At 58.9% G+C, this 19,727-nt stretch overlaps 1 protein-coding gene across 4 annotated transcripts in view; it reads right to left on the bottom strand.

Annotated features, from left to right (window-relative positions):
- Positions 1 to 1,809: 1,809 nt before the first annotated feature.
- Positions 1,810 to 19,727, bottom strand: part of CTDP1 (CTD phosphatase 1) — a 56,874-nt gene continuing 38,956 nt past the window's right edge. Inside the window, exons 12-13 of one of the 4 annotated variants that reach the window (XM_086683289.1) lie at positions 13,666 to 13,826; positions 1,810 to 2,366 (exon numbers count right to left, since the gene is read on the bottom strand). In XM_086683289.1, coding sequence (XP_086539415.1) covers positions 2,225 to 2,366; positions 13,666 to 13,826 — 303 coding nt within the window. In that variant the 3' untranslated portion in view covers positions 1,810 to 2,224. Of the gene's footprint in view, positions 2,367 to 13,665; positions 13,827 to 19,727 lie in introns of those variants that run through there. The other 3 variants (XM_086683290.1, XM_086683292.1, XM_086683291.1) reach the window with 3 other exon arrangements.

Genomic DNA, 19,727 nt, shown 5'->3' with positions numbered 1-19,727 from the left:
TCAACCTCCGTGTCTTTCCTGCTCAGGTCAGCTCGCAACTGGGCCTCCAATCGTCCCCTCCCCCGGACCGGTGTCTCCTTTTCCCAGGGCCTCGGCCCTTCTTTGCTGGTGACACCAGGTCCGGGTGTTGGGTCTTCACATTCTACCACCGGCATTGTCCTGTCACTCGTCGGAGCACTCGGGGCCCCGCGGCCTCTGAGCACTGAGGAGCTGTCTTCTGGTCTCCCTCCAGGACCTGCGAAGAGGGGGCCAACCAGCTGAGATGGACACAGCTGGTCACCCACCCTCCCGGGTGTGCAGAGACCACGGTGTCGTCCAGGTGTGACAGCAACCAGCAGCCCAGGACCACGGACAGCCCCACAGCCTCGGCTCAGACACACTTTCCACTTAGTGTGAGCAATGCCGTGAGTTAGCACTGAGCCCTTTTAGAAACCACGGCCTCAGAGACCGTGGGTGTTCACGGAGATCTCAGACATCTCAAACTTACCAGGTTCCCGGTTACGCAGTCTCCGTTTCTGTGCTAACAGGGCCGTCAGAGACAGCCCTCGCCTTCCAAGCCCAGCCCTGGAAACTTTGGTTACTGCTGTTGTGGAGAATAGCAAATAAATGTACGTACACTTACCTTGCTGAAGAGAACAAGACAGTGACGGTGCTTTGATTCCTGGACGTCTAACTGCCTGCCCCTGTCCTGCACCCGTGGTGATACCCCCACCCAGCCTCTGCCTGTCACCAGAAGCACGAATGGGGTCTGACCATCACGCCCAGTGTGCAGGCCTCCTGAGTGCGAGTAGAGAGAAGGAGGAGGATTCAGGTTCTGGACAACACCCGAGTATGCAGTGAACACCTAGAACCGGCCATACCTGAGGCTCCATTCATCGCTTCTCAGACAAGCGAGGGATGTAATGAGACAAACCCACCGGAGCTGTGGTTCTGTCACCTGCAGCTGAAGTCCACATCCACAGCACACAGCGAAACCGGACATGTTACTTCTGATTCAGTAGTTAGTCTAGGAAACAGGGAGGACTCAAGGCTTGTGCTACGGATCGGGACTGGAGAAGGGACATCTTTCACTTCCTACGCTAATTCAACAAGGCCGTCTTTAAGCAGCACCTGTTGTAACGCTGCCGGCCCCAGTCCCAGGTCAGCCTGCCTTCCCCACAGGACCGAAGGAGGCATCGGCCGCAGTGCCGTGAACACATCCTGGGTCGCCCAGAGCCCCGGGCCCACACAGCGCCAGCAGCAAGGGTGCCAAGGGGCCCTTTCAAAGGGAGCGTGAAGACGAATTAACTGCCAGCACCTCCCCGTGGGCATCGTGGACCAAGGCTACTGCCCACACATCTCTGGACAACAGAACCTGAAGACAAGGCCACCAGGCGCAGGACCAGCTCTTCCTACAGCTGCATGAACTCAGGGCCGGTGGGTCAGACCCCGTGACCCAAGGGACAGGGATGATGCACAATCAAGCTGTCAGGGAAAGGGGGGGGGGCACATCCTACGATGAACCCTGTTCTCCAGCTTGTCAGCCAGGATCAGAGCTGCCTTGTTTTCTGGGCTTAGATCCGAGGCTCATGAAGCTTAGCGACTATAAATAACAACGATCCTCTACATTGTTAATGCTTTGGTACAAGCTTTAGAAAAACTCCTAAATGGCAGAAACTCCTGACTAGCAGCCACGGAATGGCCTAGAAGGGTAGGTTAGGTGGTCTGTTATCCTGTGCAGACTTCCAAGGCCTGACCAGATACCCGGAGCGACCTGACACGCAGTGTCCCCTGCCCTACAGGCAGCGGGGTGGGCATCGCACCAAGAACGAGCTTATAAAAAGGAATTTTATTAAATGAAAGAGAAATCTGCTCGGTGGGTCAAATGCGAAATAGATATACAAAAACTTTACACCCGTGTCCCGGAGGAGGAAGGCCCCGTGCGCTGGCCCGGACCCGCCCCCGCCGCCCCGAGCCCTGCCTACCCGTCCCGCAAGAGGCTGCGAGGGGCGTGGCAACATCTTTGGCACACGGCCTCCCGGGACACTGTCCCTTAGAAAAGTAGACCTTCCGTAGTAAAACCTCTAAAAACACCTATTTCTGCAAAATTACGTGTTTCTGTAAGTGGAGCTCTGCAAATATACACGTCTTTCTGGAGAAAAGGAGACCCCATCCGAGGGCCCGCGCGGCCGGGAGCCATCAGGGGCCAGAGCAAGACGCGTGTGTGTGCTGAGCGCCCCGCAGGTCACATGAGGTCATTGAGCTCTGCCTCCAGTGCCGCGGCCATCTCGTCCGCCTCCGAGCTGCTGCCCTCCTCGTCCTCCCCGCTGGACTCCCCGCTGGACGCGCTGCCGGTGTCCTCCTCGGGCAGCTTCCGCTTGTGGCCCCTGCAAGACAGACACATGCCGTGACACGCTCGCAGGGCAGGCACACGCACACCGGGACACACACGCGCATCAGCACCCACACACCTCGGGACGCACCCACGCAGCGCGGCGCTGTCCCGTGGGGGCATCGATGCAAAAGCGCTGTCACAGTTTCAGTGCGAGGAGGAGTTGGAGCTGGGGGTCAAAACCGTGCAGGGCCCGGGACACGCTCTGTCCGTTCCCATGCCGCCAGGCCCCCGCATCCAGAGGTGGCCTGGCAGCGATAGTCACGGAGTCACGGAGGAGGTGACAGAGTACCCGTAACCGTAGGGCTCGTGGGGAGAGGAGTGCGGACGGGTGGGAGGCCTGGAGGGCGTGCCCCTGCTGTCCGTGTCCGCCCCCTGCCCTCCCCCGGGGAGCCCTCGCAAATGCCTTCTCCCCAGAGCTCCAGACGCTGTCACCTCTGATTGGCCCCGAGGAGAACCAGACGGGAACAAATGCGCAAAGCACGACTGGAGAGGCTGGGTCGGCCGTGGGAACTACTAATGCCATTCTGCGGACACGAAAGCCAAGGCACATCCCAGGGGACCAGACAGAACCGTCACCCGGTCCGGCCTGAAAACTCCACTTTCCTTAGGCGGCTTAAGAGGAATTACCCTGATGACCAATGACGCCACGACGGTGGTGGCTGCCTCCGTCCTTGGGACAGAGTTGGCGGACTCAGACCAGACTGTGCCCACGAGATTTCCGCAGCACGGGGCCCGTGGCGAGCACAGCACTCCCCCAGGAGGTGCCCGCTGGCCCCGAGCAGTGTCCCCAAGCCGAGGAAAACCGGCCTGACCACGCGCCCGCCCTGGGTCTCCCCTCACACAGGGGCACCTGAGCCTCACGAGTCAGCCCCCCGGTCTCTTGCGCTGTGATGGTGGGGACACAGGCAGGCCCTGAAGATTTTCTGGCACGCGCACGCACGCACGCACACACACACACACACACACACGGCAGCCACACACACGCGTGTATATACCGAGGCACATGCAGCACACATACAACGTAAAGAACCACACGCATACAGGAAATCGGAGACCACGGTGCTGGTGGAAGGAAAGGCGTACAATTTATTTAAGAGAAATACCGCCAGCAAAACCAGATGGAACCAACAAAACACACGTTGCTGATCGGTCACCGTCCCACCTAAGAAGAGGATGTGCCTGCGGCAGACAAGGTGCCGGGAGCCTGCCGGGAGGCCGGCAAGGACACCCAGAAAGAGCAGCCCCCTGGGCTGTCCCTCGCGCCCCAGGCTCTACCGCGTGTGTGACCGCCAGGGCGGCAGTGCCCTCGCCCGACCCACCAGAGCACTTTGTCAGTGCCACACGTTCAGTCCAAAGTTCAAACGACTATTATTTTCCCATCGGCTGAATATTTTCTAAGGAAACAAACGTTTACGCTGTTACAGAAAACAAGCTGGGCTCAACACTGAAGCGCAAAGTAGGTTTCTCTTATCAGCACCTGACCATTAAGATCTAAGGTTGCTCCCTTAGGAGATCTCTGGAAAACATACAAGCAAAACCGGTGTAAAGGGTTTCTGAACACAGGGATGCTTCAGGGAAATTACCCCGAACATTAGGCCGTAGGCTTCCTTTGCCCTTGGCCCCCTGGAGGGCGGCGTGGCCTCAAGGCTCTTGGCCCGCTGCAGTTCGTGGGACGCGCGTGCGTGGCTGCTGTTTTCCGCTCCGGGCCGTCACGGTGTTGGCGGAGCGTGGGAAGCCCGGCAGCACCAGGATGCACTCGGGCACAGGAGCCACAAGGTGCCCTTCCCGGGTGCGATCCGGGCGCGTGGTGGGCTCGTGGCCACGCCTGCTGAGGGGGTCCCGCCCGCGGACCTCATGCCCGGCTCCCATTCGCACAGAAGAAGGGGCTGTTTGGGGGCCCCACGTGCAGCGGCTCACGCCCCCCAGCTCTCTCTGGGGGCGAATGGTGTGGACCACCTCCTGCCCCATTTTACGAGCTGGTTTGTCAGAGCGTTCAGTCCTGAGAGCTCTTTACGTAGCACGGACGGCATCTATTTCTCAGGCGTGTGCCGCACAGATTTGTGCTTCTCACACTCCGAATGGTGAGGTCTTTGGACTATCAGTACAAAACTGACCACGTAACCCGAGGTCACAAATACTTAGGTTTTCTTCGCAATCTGTTGTGAGTCGGCCTCTGAGTTCATTTCTGAGGCAGGGTTGAGATGAACTCTGCATCTGGACACCTGTGGCAGCACCATTTAGTCAAAAGGAAACTTGAAGAAACGTAGACAGAAATACGTATGTATATACATGCCTATGTTCAGGGAAACCTGCAGTTTGAAAGAAGACCAGAAACCCCCCAAAAGATGGCAGAGATGAGAAAGTCTTCGTTTGGGCGGAACAGACCACAAGCAGAGCCACACACACGAGGTCAGGAAAAGATGTGCGAGACGAGGCCACGTGTGACCCTAAGACCTATGAAACAACCCGCTTTCAAACTGGTAACACAGGAGGTAACCTAATGGAGAGAAACGCTCCCAAATCAGAACACAACTGACCCAATAAACTCAAAATGGACAGAAGCTCTGAGACAGACACCAGGGACTGTAACTGAGGTGATCGGTGGGCCTGCTCAGGCTGGAAAAGTGAACACGAGAGGCCGGAGCCCCGAGGAGCAGGGACGGCGTCCGTGGCTGCAGCACGGCGGCTGTGTGGCCGGCGCCGGGCGCCCATCTGTAGGGCCAGAAGCTCTGGTTGGGCCCAAACCAGGGCAGACATGAGCCTGAGGAGACAGGTAGCTCAGCAAAGGGTTAATTTTGGATTTGTAAGATGTCCTGAAACAAAAGCTATCTTAAGCACAATTACTCTGAGGCCTCTGGAATGACTGTCCTTTTGCTGAGTGGTGACAAAAACAGAGACGCGTTTAGAAATGACACGTAGGCGTAGATGAAACAGACCACCGCCCGTAAAAATGTCAGCTGGCCATCTAATTCCCATAAAAAGGGGTATCCATTGTCCAAACTACTGTGAACACCACCGACAGAAATAACGTCCATGAGCCCTGCCTGGGGAAAAGAGTGGGTGGGCCCCGAGGCACCACAGGGACGCACCAGGCGGTCACGATGCGTGTGCGGCCCGCGCTCCCCAGGCCCCCAGACCTACAGCATAGGAACACCCGTCCCGGCTGCTGGTGAACAGTGGAGGTTTATCCAAAGCAGCAGTGATTCTGAGCGCACTTACTTCAGGAAACTCAGAAGAGTGCTGGCTGTGCCCCATCCCCCGGGCACCCAGCTGGGCCCCAGGCCCGCAGTGTGAGAGGAGGGGTGGGGGGTGAAGTCTGTGTCCCACCAGGGTGCGCTCACCAGCGGCAGCTCCCCCGGCACGATGACGCGTCACCCAACCTAACCGTGAGCACTGTCAGAGCAGCTCTGTGGCCCGCGCCGCAAGGTTTCCCAAGCAACGAGCGCGAGGCATCTCCCGTGCCTCCTGATGCAAACGGTCTGCTCTTGGCCCAGGGCTGGGCCTGCATCCAAGTTCCCTTTTGTCCCTTTGACAGCTTGACGCAAAAAGCAAAAACAGAGAGGAGACAGCTGCTGCCCGTGGGGACGAAGGCCCCCAGGCCCAGGAAACAGCCGGACCCCCTGTGGAGGGGGGACCGGGAACCGTGGAGAAGCTCCCGTGGAGAAGCTCGGCTCCCCAGGCAGAGGCGGGGAGCACCTGCAGGCAGGGCCTGAGGGGAGAGGAGGACCAGGGCAGGACAGGAGTTAGCCGTCAGAACAGCCACCTTACAACAACGATATTGTGTGATAACATCTTTTGTGGAAACGTCTGACCTGCACTTGGAGAGTGTCTGGGACAGAAGCGGCCCACACCTGGACAGGCTCACTGCGGCAACGTCCTCGTGCTCAGACACCTCCCGATGACGCGGAGTGCTGGCATGGGGTGACACGAGCCCTCTTTTCCACCAAACCCGTGAGGTGGGTGTTGTCGCCCCCATCGGTGGCCGAGGAGACCGCACAGCCACATTCCTGCGGGGCTGGACCACACACGACCCACGCAGGTGCTGGGTACGTCAGAGACACGGTGCACCCGTCCTACAGGTCAAGGACTCTCCCGCAACAGGGTCGTCTTGCAGGGAATTAACAGAGGGAGCAAGAGAGCACAGATGAGCCCCACTCAGGTGGTCGTGCGGGGCGTTCCCACGGAGCCCAGTGCGTGGCTCAAGACCAGGGAAAGACGGTCAGTGCCCAGGTGGCAGTGCGGTGTGCTAAGGCTGGTCTCACCCTTCCTGTGACAAAGCAGAACATGAGACGGACTGAGAAGAGAGAAAACCCTTACTCCTGGTTAAGTAACATTCGGAGAATAAATTTTTATACACGATTAAGTTTTAGTAATTAAAAATCATCTCAGGCCTGCAGGTCACGGCTAACAAACGCCTGTGAACGATCAAAGCCTTGTCTCCCCTCAGCACAGCACACGTTTATGTTGTTTTTACAGCCACGTGTGCGGTTCCGGAGAAACGCGAACAGATTTAACGTGGAGAAAACGGAGAGCTGGAAACCCTCTCATGTTCAGGGTGGAAAAAACCCTCCCACGCTCAAGGCGGGAAATAGCACGAACAGGAACAAACTTCCTCCCGGACGCTGCAGCTTCCGAGCACACACTTCCACTGGTGCCCCAAGCGCGCCGAGTTACGGACGTGGATGTCTCAGGGACCAAGGCAAACACACGCCGGCATCTGACCAAGGACCCCCAAACGGCGCCCACAGGGCATGTACTTTTCAGCTCACCGGTTAAACCCGCTTGGTTTCCCGGCAGAAAAAAGCCACAGGGCTGTATGTGGCGAGGTCACCGTCTCGACTAACGAGCCCTTCTCCTGTGTGTGCGGGTGCGGGACAGCCCGGTCTGCATCCTGTGGAACGGTGACGCGCAAGGCGGACCGAACACGTGCACGGCGCGAAGCAAGCGTGGGCACCAGTGGGCACAGTGGGCGCCTGCTCACCTATGAGGACGGATGCCAGCAGCGGCCGGCGCCTCAGGCACAACTGCAGGGAACCCGCTCCTCGCCGTGAGTGGGGACACAGGCAACCAGGTCACCTGACCCACGGGCTCGGGCCTTGCCCGGGCCGCGGGGGGGGCAGCCAACCCTAAACGCGTGCTTCGTGCCGTCACAGCGGCGGTGGCCCCCAGGGTGCTGGCTCCACCCGGCCCGGCAGCAGGACTCACCTATCCTGGGCAGGACGGGTGTCTCGCTCAGGGAAGCCAGGCTTAACGAGTGCGAGTGAGAGTGAGTACCTAACCCGGAGTAACCTGGTTGCCCGGCAACCAGGCTTATCGAGTAGATGACGGGAGTGGCGGCTGGGGCATGAAGCGTGTCCTCAGTGAGTCCTGGACACGGATGAGCACAAGAAGCCCTGCTCTGCGCGACCAGGACACGGAAGGGCCCGGCACAAAATCGAGGCCTCTCACTCTGACAGACGGGCAAGGTTAAAAAACAGCATACTTGATTCGGTGGTTTTGCCACAATCCTGCATGGAGCATGCTCCCCAAACGCGGGTGAACGAGAGGTGGGCTCGGGGCTCCGGGCGCCCCAGCCTGACGGGCGGCAAGAAGGCTGTGCTGCTTTCCCGACGGACAGGCAGGCTCCTGTCACCGAACGCCAGTCCGAGGTGAATTTCCACAAGCGTCTCGAGACCTACGGGAGCCCCCGCTTTCCGACAAGCGCCCTCGTGGGACGGCCCACGCAGGCAGCGGCTTCAGCACGCGTGCCTTCAGGGACCCGTGGTCGGCAGTCAACACGCAGGTGTCAGGGCGGGGGAGGGACGGTCCCCAAAGCACAAGCGTTTGGATCCCCTTCGCCGTGACTGGTTTTGGAAAGCCTGACGACTGACGCGAAATTACACGTAATGAGACGACTTCTAACACCTCGCAGGGAAGGGCAGGACGGCCGCCGGTGCCCCTCTTCGTCACCTCCCCGTCCACGTCCTCACGTCCTCGTGCAGCCTCACGGGCACCTCTGTCGGCAGACGGGTGGGCTCACGGGCGCTCACTGCGACCCCACACTGTTCAGGGCCCTGAGGAAGGAGTCCTCCCCGTGACCGGCAAACGGGTCACCATCTGTTCTCGGGTCACGGGTCACACGACCCACTCATGCTGGGTACGTGCACGTTCACCCCGGCCCTCGTGCACTTCTGATCCTGCTCCTTCCTTCCTGCCTCCTCCGCACGAAACCAGCACACCCCACGTGACGCCCCGGGACGGGGGCCGTCCCCTCGGACTTCCTTCCCCGCCAGGACCCCGCGTCACGCCCTCACAACCGACGGCGGTTTCCCCGGTCGCACGCCGGTGCAGACTCGCCGCCCGGCTCAGAACCCGTGCTTCCTTCCCGCACTACTCCTGTCACGCACGGTCCACCTACGCGTGCCGCACGTGGCCACGGTCGCTACCTTCCGTCCCTTTGCGTCCTGCGGAGCGGCCGAGGGGAGAGGCTCACAGCACGTCCCGCTGGCCCGCCCGCTCGCCACGTCTCCCGAAGCCTCTCGTTCCCACGGCCTCGGCGCGGGCGCCGGCAAGCATCGCGCTTCTCCACGCCACGGGCCCGACGGTTGCGTCCACGCTGCCTCACGCAACTGCTTTTTCTCTCCACTCGGTGAAGAAAGGAGAGAACTCGGAATTCTTCCTGCCTGCCGATCGCCCGCTCGCCCCCACGGGGCTCGCTGCTGTCCGCGTGGATGTGGGTTCTCAGCTCTGTCCGGGTCATCGGCTCCGTGACCGAGGAGCTCCCTTTGGGGTTTCCCGCGAGGGCAGCGAGTTCTCTCAGTTCTCGGCCGGGACGTCTTCTCCGAGCTTCGTTTGCGCCACAGCTCCACCTGGCTGACGGCCTTCTCTCCCGTGTGGCAGCGTGCCGCCCCGGGGCCTGGGCGGCGTCTGCCTTGCGCGCTCCCACCGCGATGCGTCCGGGTGTGGCTCTCTGTGCTGAGCCTGCTTGGAGTCCGTCAAGATTTCGGGAAGTGTTAGAACGTCTTCTCTGCGATCTGGGAGGTTTTCTGCCCCTGGCCCTCCCCTCCGCGCTCCGACGGCTCCCGCTGTGGGAAGGTCGGTGCGCTAACCGGGGCCCCGCGTCTCTGAGCGCGCGCTCCCCTGCTCGTTCTCTCTTCCGTGGTTCGGACGGACCCCCGGAGCACATTTTCTTCCTCGCTGCCCTTCTCAGCGCCGTCCGTGTACTAGCTCTCGTCCTCCCGCACGGCTCCTCCGGCCCGGAGCGCGCCTAGGGTGGCCGCCGGGAGCCGCTCTGTGAGCTCGGACGTCGGGCCGCGCTCCTGGGCGTCTTCCCTTGAGTGGAAGCGGTCGGGTCCCGCCTCTCTGGCCAGGGAAGCTGCTGCGGCCTGGTGACCGGCGAGCCCATTTTCCTCCGTCTGAGGCCCAGGGCACAGCCCGTTAGAAGAGAAGAGCACGTTAAAATGAAGCCACGGCGACACCAACGCTCACCTGTCGTGTTGGCCGTTAGCTGCCACCAAACGCTGTGCCACAGCAAATGAGCGTCATCACCTGCTCTCATGGAAGACCATTCGGCCTTCCACGGAGGCACGAGGCCACCAAGTGCCGGCCTAGAAACGCACGTGAGGAGCACACCCACACACCAGCACGACCAGCACACGTGGTGTTCACTCCAGCTTCGTGTGAAACAGGAGACAAAACCACGTACGAGACACAGGGGAGGTGGCTCCTAGAGCAAGGTCAGGGGGCAGGGCCATGACCCGACTGCAGGGAACACAGGGGGTGCACATCCTATATTACACCCCAGGTGCCAGAGCCACCGCTGGCCACACGGGGGAGATGCCCCACTAGCTTCCACAGGACAGGACGTCCTCGGGTCAGCAACGCCCCAGACTTCTGTCCCGACCACACGCCTGCCCGGAGCTGAAGGGGACCCCGCCCGGGTCCACCGACACCACAAGCACTTTTCATGTGTGCCAGTGCCCCAGAGCATTTTAGTGCCGTCTGTCCCGACGCTGCAGTGAGACTGGGGGAACCTTCTGGAAGGACGAGACCTGCACAGACTGTGGGAGAGCCCCCCCAGCTGTCCGTACGTCTGCAGCGCAGGCTGGAAAGGGGGAGAGAGCCAGCAGGACTGGGCGGTGTGAGCCTGGGACGCGTGTCAGCGATTAGCCGTCAGCCGTGGATTTCTGTAACGTGAGAGTTACCGACCACGTTATGCTATGTTCTTTGGCTGTTAACGAATTAATAATTGGTTTGGCAGAAATACTGTCCTTTTCGCGTGTGTGCTAACTCTAGAAGCGATGGAAGTAGAGTCTTACATCGAGTTCTAAGTCGCCTCTGCCGAATGCGAGCACAGAGCGCCGCAGAGGGTCCCAGTGCGAGACCCGGGCCACCGTGTCCGTGCCAGCCGCCTCACCAAGTGGTGGGGACAATGATGCATCTGTACGGTGTCGCAAACAATTTGAAGGTAACTCATGTGAGCAAATGCTTTTCAAACAATGAATCATTTCTTGGTAGACAAGTAAAAATTACCACCCTTCTCCTTCCAGTAAAACTGGCTTTCAGGTTCAAGGGACAAGAAGATCCGTGGAGCCGCTTGGCCTCGTGGAACCAGCAGGAGGTGATGCCGAGCAGACCTTCCCGTGGGCGCCAGACCTGCATCACTGTCATCACACGCGGGGAAATCATGAAACAAAGGCCTCCCACGTGCAAAACACAACACAAAAAACCCCAAAACGTTTTAACTTCAAATAAAAATACCATCATGTAAAAACTTAAACAAACTTCACTCCACCTCTAGTACCATTAAACGAGAGTAAAATACAGCCAGAAAACCACACTCGCCAACTTTCCTGGCAAAGAAAGAAACGAGGCCCCCACGCCCAAGTCCCCCGCGGCAGCTGATTGGGACCCGCTGTGCACCCCGTCCGTCCGACCCCAGTGAAGGGTCAGAGCCGTGAGGCACGTCTGGAAACACCGAAGCTTTTCCAACAGCCACACGTCCGAGTTCCAAAGCATCAGGGACAGGCCAGGGGGGGGGGGGGGGGGGGGCGGCCGGCCGACGGCTCTCTGGGGAGGAGCGGTTGCCGTCTGGGTGGCTGGTGGAAGAAAGCGCTGTGGGAAGTGAGAGACTCTGACTTACTCCCCAGCTCTCCGGAGGCTTAGGGGCCGGGCTCCCAGGACGCCTGGCGCCCACTGGGGGCTCAGCCCGCGGCACCCACCACCACACACCTGAGGACCTCAAGCTCCTGTGGCCATGTCGGCACCTCCTGCGTGGACGCTGTCCACGGGACGGGCCGGACGCCGGGCTTCCTCTGCCCGCACAAGGCTGACCGCCGAGACACAGGACACCCAGCCCCTCGGGACCAGAACCGCGCTGCTCCGCGGTCCCGTCCAGACGGCCAGCACCCAAACCACATCAAAGCAAAGGCTCTTTCCAGCAAGCCCCGGTGCCTCTTGTTTCTGGGCACACCGGAGCAGATGGGCACTCTCGGCCTGCCCAGCGCCTGCGTCCACTGCCCCACGAGCACAGGCTCCTTCCTGCGGGCTCCAGCCAGGCCTTTCTGGGTCTTTGTGAAAACTGCTCTGAATTTATTTCCTACGTGACAGAGAAAACAAGCTCAACCAGAGCGCGCTCCCCATCCCCGAGAAGCCATCACCACCCTTGGCATCAGCCAGCACCACCACAGAGGTCCTCAGAGTGGGCGGGAGGTCGGCTCCTCGGAAACCCCAGCGGGACCTCTGCATGGAGAAGGCGACACAGCTCAGCACAAGCATTGTGCTTCTCATCAAAGTTGCGTCCTAAGACGACCGGAGAGCACTTCAACGTGGCTGGAAAAGTCTGCCGTGGGACCAGCAGGGTGGCCCCGTAGCACAGCTGCGGACGCACGGACCTTCTCCGAATAAAATTCCGACACACGGACAACGCATCTCTACGTCCCCTCCGTGTGCTGCTAAAATTTCTGGCCCGATCCTGTCTTCTAAGTGGACTGGCTCCAGTACACCAAACTCTCTTCAAAAGCACTTACTCACCTACAGAACGTCTTCGGGTCAGACCAGGTGGCTTATAAAGAAAAGAGCCCCCACACAAGCAAGGGAGGGGGGCTGTTATGTGCAGCTACGTGCACAGGCTGTGCCGGCCTGCCAACGCCCCCATTTCAAAGGGGAAAATGAAGACACGGGGAGGTTCAAGGACTCGCCCACGGTCGCATGGCTCACAGGAGGCTCCAGACGCGGTTCTGAAACCTGATACCGGGGACGCGTGTCTACTCGCTTCTCACGACGGCAGGGTCAGGCCCTGCGAGGAACCCCCGGCCTGGCACGAGCAGCCGTCTGCTCACACAGGTGGTGCCCAACACTCCCGAACACAAGGGGCGGGACGGAGATGCCCGTCAGCAGGGGAGAGAGGCTCGCGCAGCACCAGGTGCCCCGCCAACGCCACACGCAGACAGACCCGGAGCAAAGCCGTCTGGACTCTGAGGGACACAACTCCCTCCCCGGGCTACGGAGCGCCCGCCCCGCAGTCAAGCAAGTGTGGACAGAGCGAGGAAGGCATCTCCTGATGTGCCAAATTCGTTTGCCTCCCACGCACCCTGGTCCACGAAGCTCCTGGAAGATGCATCTAGTCCACCAAAGTAAGAGAGCAAAGAAACAAGATGTTGGAGCCGGGGAACGGTGAAGACGTCTCCGGAGGTGGAGACGACAGTCCCCAGCAGGCTGTAGGGCCCGAAGGGGAGGCTCGGGACACTCGGGACAGCGGTTCTGGCTCCGGGCAGACCGAATTGAGCCGCAGTGGGGAGAATACTTAGAAAAAGGCAAAAAGGAAGGAAACTGAGCTAAGAGAACATGATGTGATGATCAAATCCAAGCGAGACAGAAAGATGCTTCAGAAAAGACGTAGAATCCTGGTGCGCCGTTTGGTCTGGGACAAGATGCAGTCACGTGGACACTGAGCCACCACCGGCAGGCACGGTCAGGTCACCCGCGCCATAACACAGCTGGGCACGTGAAAAATCACCAACTGCGTCAAAACGTGCTGGCCATGGCGTCGTCCTGCCCTCCGCGGCGGGGCTGCCCGGGGCAGGCAGGCGGACGTCTTACCACTTACACTTACACGGGGGAAAGACTCAGATCTCCGTGAGTAGCAACTGAAACAATAAAGACTGTGATAAAAATTCGCGTCACCATAAACATAACATTCTGAAATGCTAAAGCCTGAAGGATCTGTCACGTTACCGCATCGCGCCTGCAGACCTCGCCTGGGCCGGCCCTCACCTGCCCCCCTCACCGGGCCCTCACCCGCACCGCCTCACCTGGGCCCCCGGCTGTCTGCTGTGCTCCTCTCGCTGGATGCTGTGGCCTCGAGCGTGGCCCGGGGCTCCCGGGGCAGTGGCCGCTCCTGCGGCCCCTCCTCCTCCGGCCTCCTCTTCTCGCTGTCGCTGTCATCACTGCCCTCTCCTAGGATGTCATCCACCTGGCAAAGGGGGAGAGTCAGGGCACACACCCGACGCCTACGACCCGACCCCCACGGCAGGGCGGCGCGGCCCCATCTGGTCCCGACCACGTGCGCTCGCCTTGGGCACAGCTGCGAGTCTAGGTGCGTGCCAGGCCGAGTCCGAGATGGGTGACGGCCCGGACCTTTGCAGCTGGCACGTGAGGTGGGCCAAGAAAGCAGAAAAGGCCCAGGCCGTCCCTCTAGCGGGGGGGAGGGGGGGGGGCCCTCCTGGGATCCCAGGACCCCAAGGGTGACCCTGGGGCAGGACATGCGGACAGCCCGACAGTCACTTCTCGGCGGCAAGACTCTAACAGGATTCTCTCTCCGGTGCGCTGACGAACGCTGTGGTGAAGAATCGAAGCTTTCTGTTAAAATGCTCATGATCGGGAAGCCGCACTCGACTGCGTTCCAGGAGGCACTCTGGAGTCTGGGGAGGGGGACGGCGGCCGCTGCCAGTGGGGCCCAGCTGTGTCCCCAGAGGCTCAACAGAGGGTGTCCGTCCCCCTGCCTGCTCCAGGGCGCTTCTTTTCTCCCACAGACCTCACGTTTAACCTTCACGGACGTGCCACGGGAGGGTGACGGGAACTAACGGCCATGGCCCAGGGTCAGCGCTCCCTGCTCCCCTGCAGCCTGGGGGAGGTCGGCTGCCCAGCAACCCGAGTGCCGGGCCCCCAGGGACGCCCACCGAGGGGATGGAAGCTGCCTCCTAACAGCCGTCGAATGGCGGAAGGAGCAGTGACGCCACATTCGGGGGAGCCTGGAGACAGAAGATGGGGTCTAGACTGGGTCCTGCTTTCCACCTGTCTGACCTTGGTCTCCGTGCCTTTCTCTCAGATCCACCACTCTTTCAGCAAAGACACCGGATGAGATAAAAATCAGGTGGACAGGAGAGAAGAAGGGAAGGAAAAGGAGACAGCACACGGCCACTGCAGACACGTCACGCGTCGTGCCGATTCCTCTGGGTTTCCGAGCACCCGCCTCCAATTCCGCTCTTGGAACACTGTTTTCTCAGAAAGCGATGCTTCACTGGTGCAGCTGATACTGTTCTTTTTCTTGGTTCTAAGTTAATATGTGATGGAGAAATTGTGCGGCCCCCCGTCGGGTGGGCTGGGGGTCGCGCAGCCCACGGGCAGCACAGCCAGCCTTTCAAAGACCCATTCGCGGTCACAGCAGCCGAGCCCGGCAGGCAGACATTTCTGGACTCCACTCCCAGGTTCCAAAGCTCTGAGGCAACGCCTCTGTGACGTCCTGAACACCCGGACGAACGCCTGAGAAGTGCCAGACTGTGTCAAGATGGTAACGTCAACTTATTTAAAACGGCACAAAGTGGAGTTTGGAGAAGACCATACTAACACTACGCGTCGCTCAGCCCTCAGTACCATGACTCAGAGCTGAAGATGTTCCCCCCCCCCCCCCCCCGCCAAATACCTGAGTAACAGAGTCCTAGAAACTTGTAGAAACTTTACTCAGAAAAAGCAGTGGTATCAAAAATCCTGTAAGCCAACACAGTAACATTTTTACGACCTTGAACTGGATCAGTATTTAACAAGTTTATCTGATCTTTAGTATGTTTTGTTGGTTTTTATTTTCATTCATCTGAAAGTATTTTTTTTAAGTTTGCTTATTTATATTGAGAGAGAAAGCAAGAGAGTTCCAGCGCGTGCGCAGGGGAAGGACAGAGAGGTACGGAGAGAGAGAATCCCAAGCAGGCTCCGTGCTGTCAGCACAGAGCCCAACGTGAGGCTCGAAACCATGAACCGTGAGATCATGACCCGAGCTAAAATGGAGTCGGACGCTTACCTGACTGAGCCCCCAGGCGCCCCTTATCTGATCTTTAAAGCTGCTTAAAGTGGGTACAACAGGAGGAGATGCTTATTGGTCTCTGAGCCTGGTTCCTGACAGAGCCCCCAAGCCCCTTCAACCTGATGGCTGACAGCATCATCCTTTTTCCTAATGAGGCAACTGCAGGTGGGCTTCTGGATGGGGCTGGTCACCAGAGCCCAGCCAGAGCAGACGCCTGGGGCCTACAGCCCCACACCCGTCCTCAGGGAGGGGAGGGGGCTGGAGACTGAGTTCATGACCCATCACGCCTCCTCCACAAAGATCCCCAAAGTGCGGGGTGCGGGGAGCTCCTGGGTTGGCGAATGCACCCACGTCCCGGCAGGGTGGCCCGCTCCCAACTCCATGGGGACAGAAGCTCCTACGCTCAGGACCCGCTGGGACCTCACCCAGCGGGCTCTTCATCTGGCCGTTCCCCTGTGTCCTGTCACATCCTTTATGACACGGTAAGCCACTCAGCGTAAGCAAGAGTGTCCCTGACTTCCGGAGCTGCCCTAGCAAATGATGGAACCCCGATTCGCAGCTGGTCGGTCACAAGTATGGGGGACAACCCGGGACCTCCCCCTCGTGCCTGGCATCTGACGGGTGTGGGTGTGCGGGTCCAGGCAGTGTCGGAGCCACTCAGTGTGGCCCCCACACATCTGGGCAAGAGCAGAGGAGTGCTGTGCTTTCCTGGACGAGTCTCAACAGCTCAGCATGGGCCGGTGGGTAGGACAAGAGCCACTGGGTGTGAGGGCGCCGTTTCCCCAACAGCCAGCCCACCTGCCGCAGGAACCTGGCACTGGCCACAGCCAGGGGGAAAGCGGGGTCTGTGGGAACCCTGACGGTGCTCTCACGGCAGCTTTTAGACTTTGTGAACTTGGAACTACAGGGATGTAATGGCAACTTAAACGTTAAATTTTAAAAAATGCATTAATTCAGAAACACCAGGTTTTCAGCTTATTCCAGGAAAGAATATTCCTTTCCAAGGAAAGGCAGGTGGTGAGACATATTTAACTCACGAAAACTTTGATTTTTCCCACCAACAACTGGGTGGCGCCCCGACCCACCTCCCGGCAAGGCTGGACAACTGCAGCCTCTCCTTACAAAAAGGGTCAAGGGCCTGCCCTCCTGCCCCCCGCCAGTCCCGTTCGGGGACGGGGCTGCTCACGCCTCCCCTCCCAGGCAGCGGGCACCCCCACGGGGCCGTGAACTGCTCTGCACGGACCGCAAGGCCGCAGGGACACCGAGGGACAAAGCCTGTGACTGACAGAGGGAACGTTCCGACATGGAGCAGCTTCAACCCCAGACCCGCGATCCGTCGGTCACATACTCCCAAGGAGCTCACATGCAGGTCTCGGGTCTCGATCAAATACAGAAACAGTGTAGCGACAGCTAACTAAACAAAGCAACAGCTTCATCAACAGGTTATTCACTGCAAGGTCCTTAGAGGTGACACACGGGGTTTGAGCTAAAGGAATTTAGCAGAAAGCACAGAGCTAATTCTAAGCAGCTACGTTCAGGCGTCACCGCTATATTCACTTGGCTGCGCGTACTCCGTGTTGATGCACGAATCTATTAGAATCGTTAGTATTAAATTTTCCTCTGAAAACATTTCAGGCCTTTGACTCTGCATCATACCTTTTCAAGAGAAAGACAGGAACTTAAAAAATCAGGTATTTTAGGTCTGACCACCAAAGTACCATCACTGCCTCGGAGGCCGCGAAGTGACCCATAAAGCGTCAGCAGTGCCGCTGACCGGAAAGAAGTCTCCTCGCTCCTCCAGCGCGGCGGACGGCCAACCAACGCGCGTGCCCGCTCTGCCAGGTGTTTGGAAGGTTCAGAAACATCCTGCACGGCCAAGCTAAAATTGTGGATACATGTCAGAATCTGGTCGTACTCAAGTTATGCTTCAACTTGCTCTCCCTCGTTCTGTTTTACTCACATAGACGTATCTGCTTCAGAACAATGGACACCTTTCCAGGGCTTTCTCTTATAAAAAAGTAACTACGCACTTTTTGAAAACCAGTAATCTGCAACGAACTTACTTTATGTATACTATTTATATACACTTACTTTATATATACTATTTAAAAGTTGCTAGAATACATATTTCAGAATCTTAAGAAAGACTTGAAAAACAAGCGTGTAAAGACAAAAACCTCATTTTATGGCGAATTAACTACTGAAGTCTCTCAAACAAAAGGCCCACACAGATCACATCAAACACCCTGGAAACTGTTCCCATCACTCACCCGAAGACGCAGGCCCACGAGGAGCTGAGGAGACCTAAGGCAGCTGAGGGGGACGGTGTGGGAGAACAGACGCCTGGAAAGGTGGGCGGCCCAGCCCACCAGGAGTGGGGACCCTGCAAAACAGGCATGGGTCCCGCACGTGCCTCTACCCCTCCTGCTTGCTCCGGGGCGGAACTCGCAGAGACAGGGACCCGACACCCCGGACAATCCCCTGTGGGCCATGCGAAAGTGACCGTGTTGTATGCGCTGGCTGGGACTAGGGGTGGACAACCCTGCGTCCTGGTGACTCGGGATAGTCGCGAGTCGGATGGAGGGAGACGCGTATGCAGAAACACGTATGAACGGACTACTCTAAATGACCGGACGAGGTACCAGCCACACAGGCGCACATCTCTGCTCGGCCGCAAGCGCAAGCTTCCCAGTCACTCCAACAGGCGACCTTCTCTCTTAATGAAACTGAGATGGTGTTTAGACACATTAAGCTTTACTTTCCCGCAGGATGACGCAGAGAAAAGGGCACAGAGGCAGCGCTGCCCAAGCCCACGTGCTCTGCCCCAGCCTGCCCAGGCCTGGACAAAGCCTGCCGTTCTCTGGGCTGCAGCGGCCCGGGAGCCGGGCACGCGGCCGCCGGCCACAGCTCCTTCTCCGTGGCCTCGGTGTGGCGTGCCTGTTCCCAGACTGACCTCATGGAGTGTACAGGACAGTCTGGGACACGAGAAATAAATCGGGATGTATGTCCACACTATCCTAGTATTAAAAAGCTATCTTCACGTTATTGTCTTCAACCTCAGGTGTTGTTTCTAAAGCTCAGTATTTGTTAATTATCTCAAGATCCCTGGGAAGCTCATGACATTAGTTACAGAGCTGCTGCTTCCTAGAACGCAACAGGACCCCACGTTAAGGCACGAGGAATTCGCTCACAGTGGTTTTTTTGCTGAAAGACTTTGGGAAGCCTGCTTGCCCATGGAGATCCCTGAATCTCTTATCTGTGTTAGTGGGTCCGTGAGTACCTGCTCCAAATGGAAGCGTGTGAACAGAAAGGTCACTTGGCAAAAGTTACCGAGATGTCTCTGCCCCTGCCCCACCTGTGCCTGATCACGCTCAGCGGTGACCGTGAGGCTGCCCAGGCTGTGCACTCGTAAGGCGAGCCTCGCCACCCAAAGGGCTGCACACAGAGGAAAAGACCCAGGCTGTCGTGAAAACAAGCAGCTAAACCTCTGCAAGAACTTACCGCTAACAGAGCGCGCGCACAACACCCGGGATCAGACACCCCGGATCAGACCCACACGACTCGGCTCAACCACGCCCGGGACTGGCCTCGCGTGACTAGCCTCAAGTAACTCTCGGAGTAATCTCTGGCCAACAAAAACCAAATCCCACCACACGCCCTGCCCTCATGTCCCTGCCTGGGGCTTCCTCTCCAGACGCAGTCCGCGGGGCCCTTCTCAAACGCGGCCTTTCCCACGCAGCTTGCCGTGGCCCCGGGGAGAAGGGAGCCGGGAGCAGACACAGGTGTACCACGTGACTCCGCTTTCAGGAAATCCGACGACGGGCCAGCCAGTTTACAGCATCAGAAACCAGTAAATTTATGCCTTTCACCAAAGCCTGGAGGTTTTCGGGCACCGTTCCTCCAAGAGTCTTGTCTCGCGCCTGTCTCCTCCCCCTCTGTGGGACTCGGACGGCCCGCACGCACGCTGAGTGAAGCTCTGATGCCGACCAGATGTGCCCGCGGCTCTGACCACTGCCTCAGGTGGCAGCTGCAGCCCTGATCGTGGGCCCTTTCCTCCTCCTACCGGCACTGTCTCCT

The sequence above is a fragment of the Puma concolor genome, chromosome D3 (genome assembly GCF_028749965.1).
Source record: "Puma concolor isolate L17-30 chromosome D3, mPumCon1.1.hap2, whole genome shotgun sequence".
NCBI lineage: Eukaryota > Metazoa > Chordata > Mammalia > Carnivora > Felidae > Puma > Puma concolor.
The sequence above is the reverse complement of the archived record's forward strand: the minus strand, read 5'-3'. Positions and strand labels throughout refer to the sequence as shown.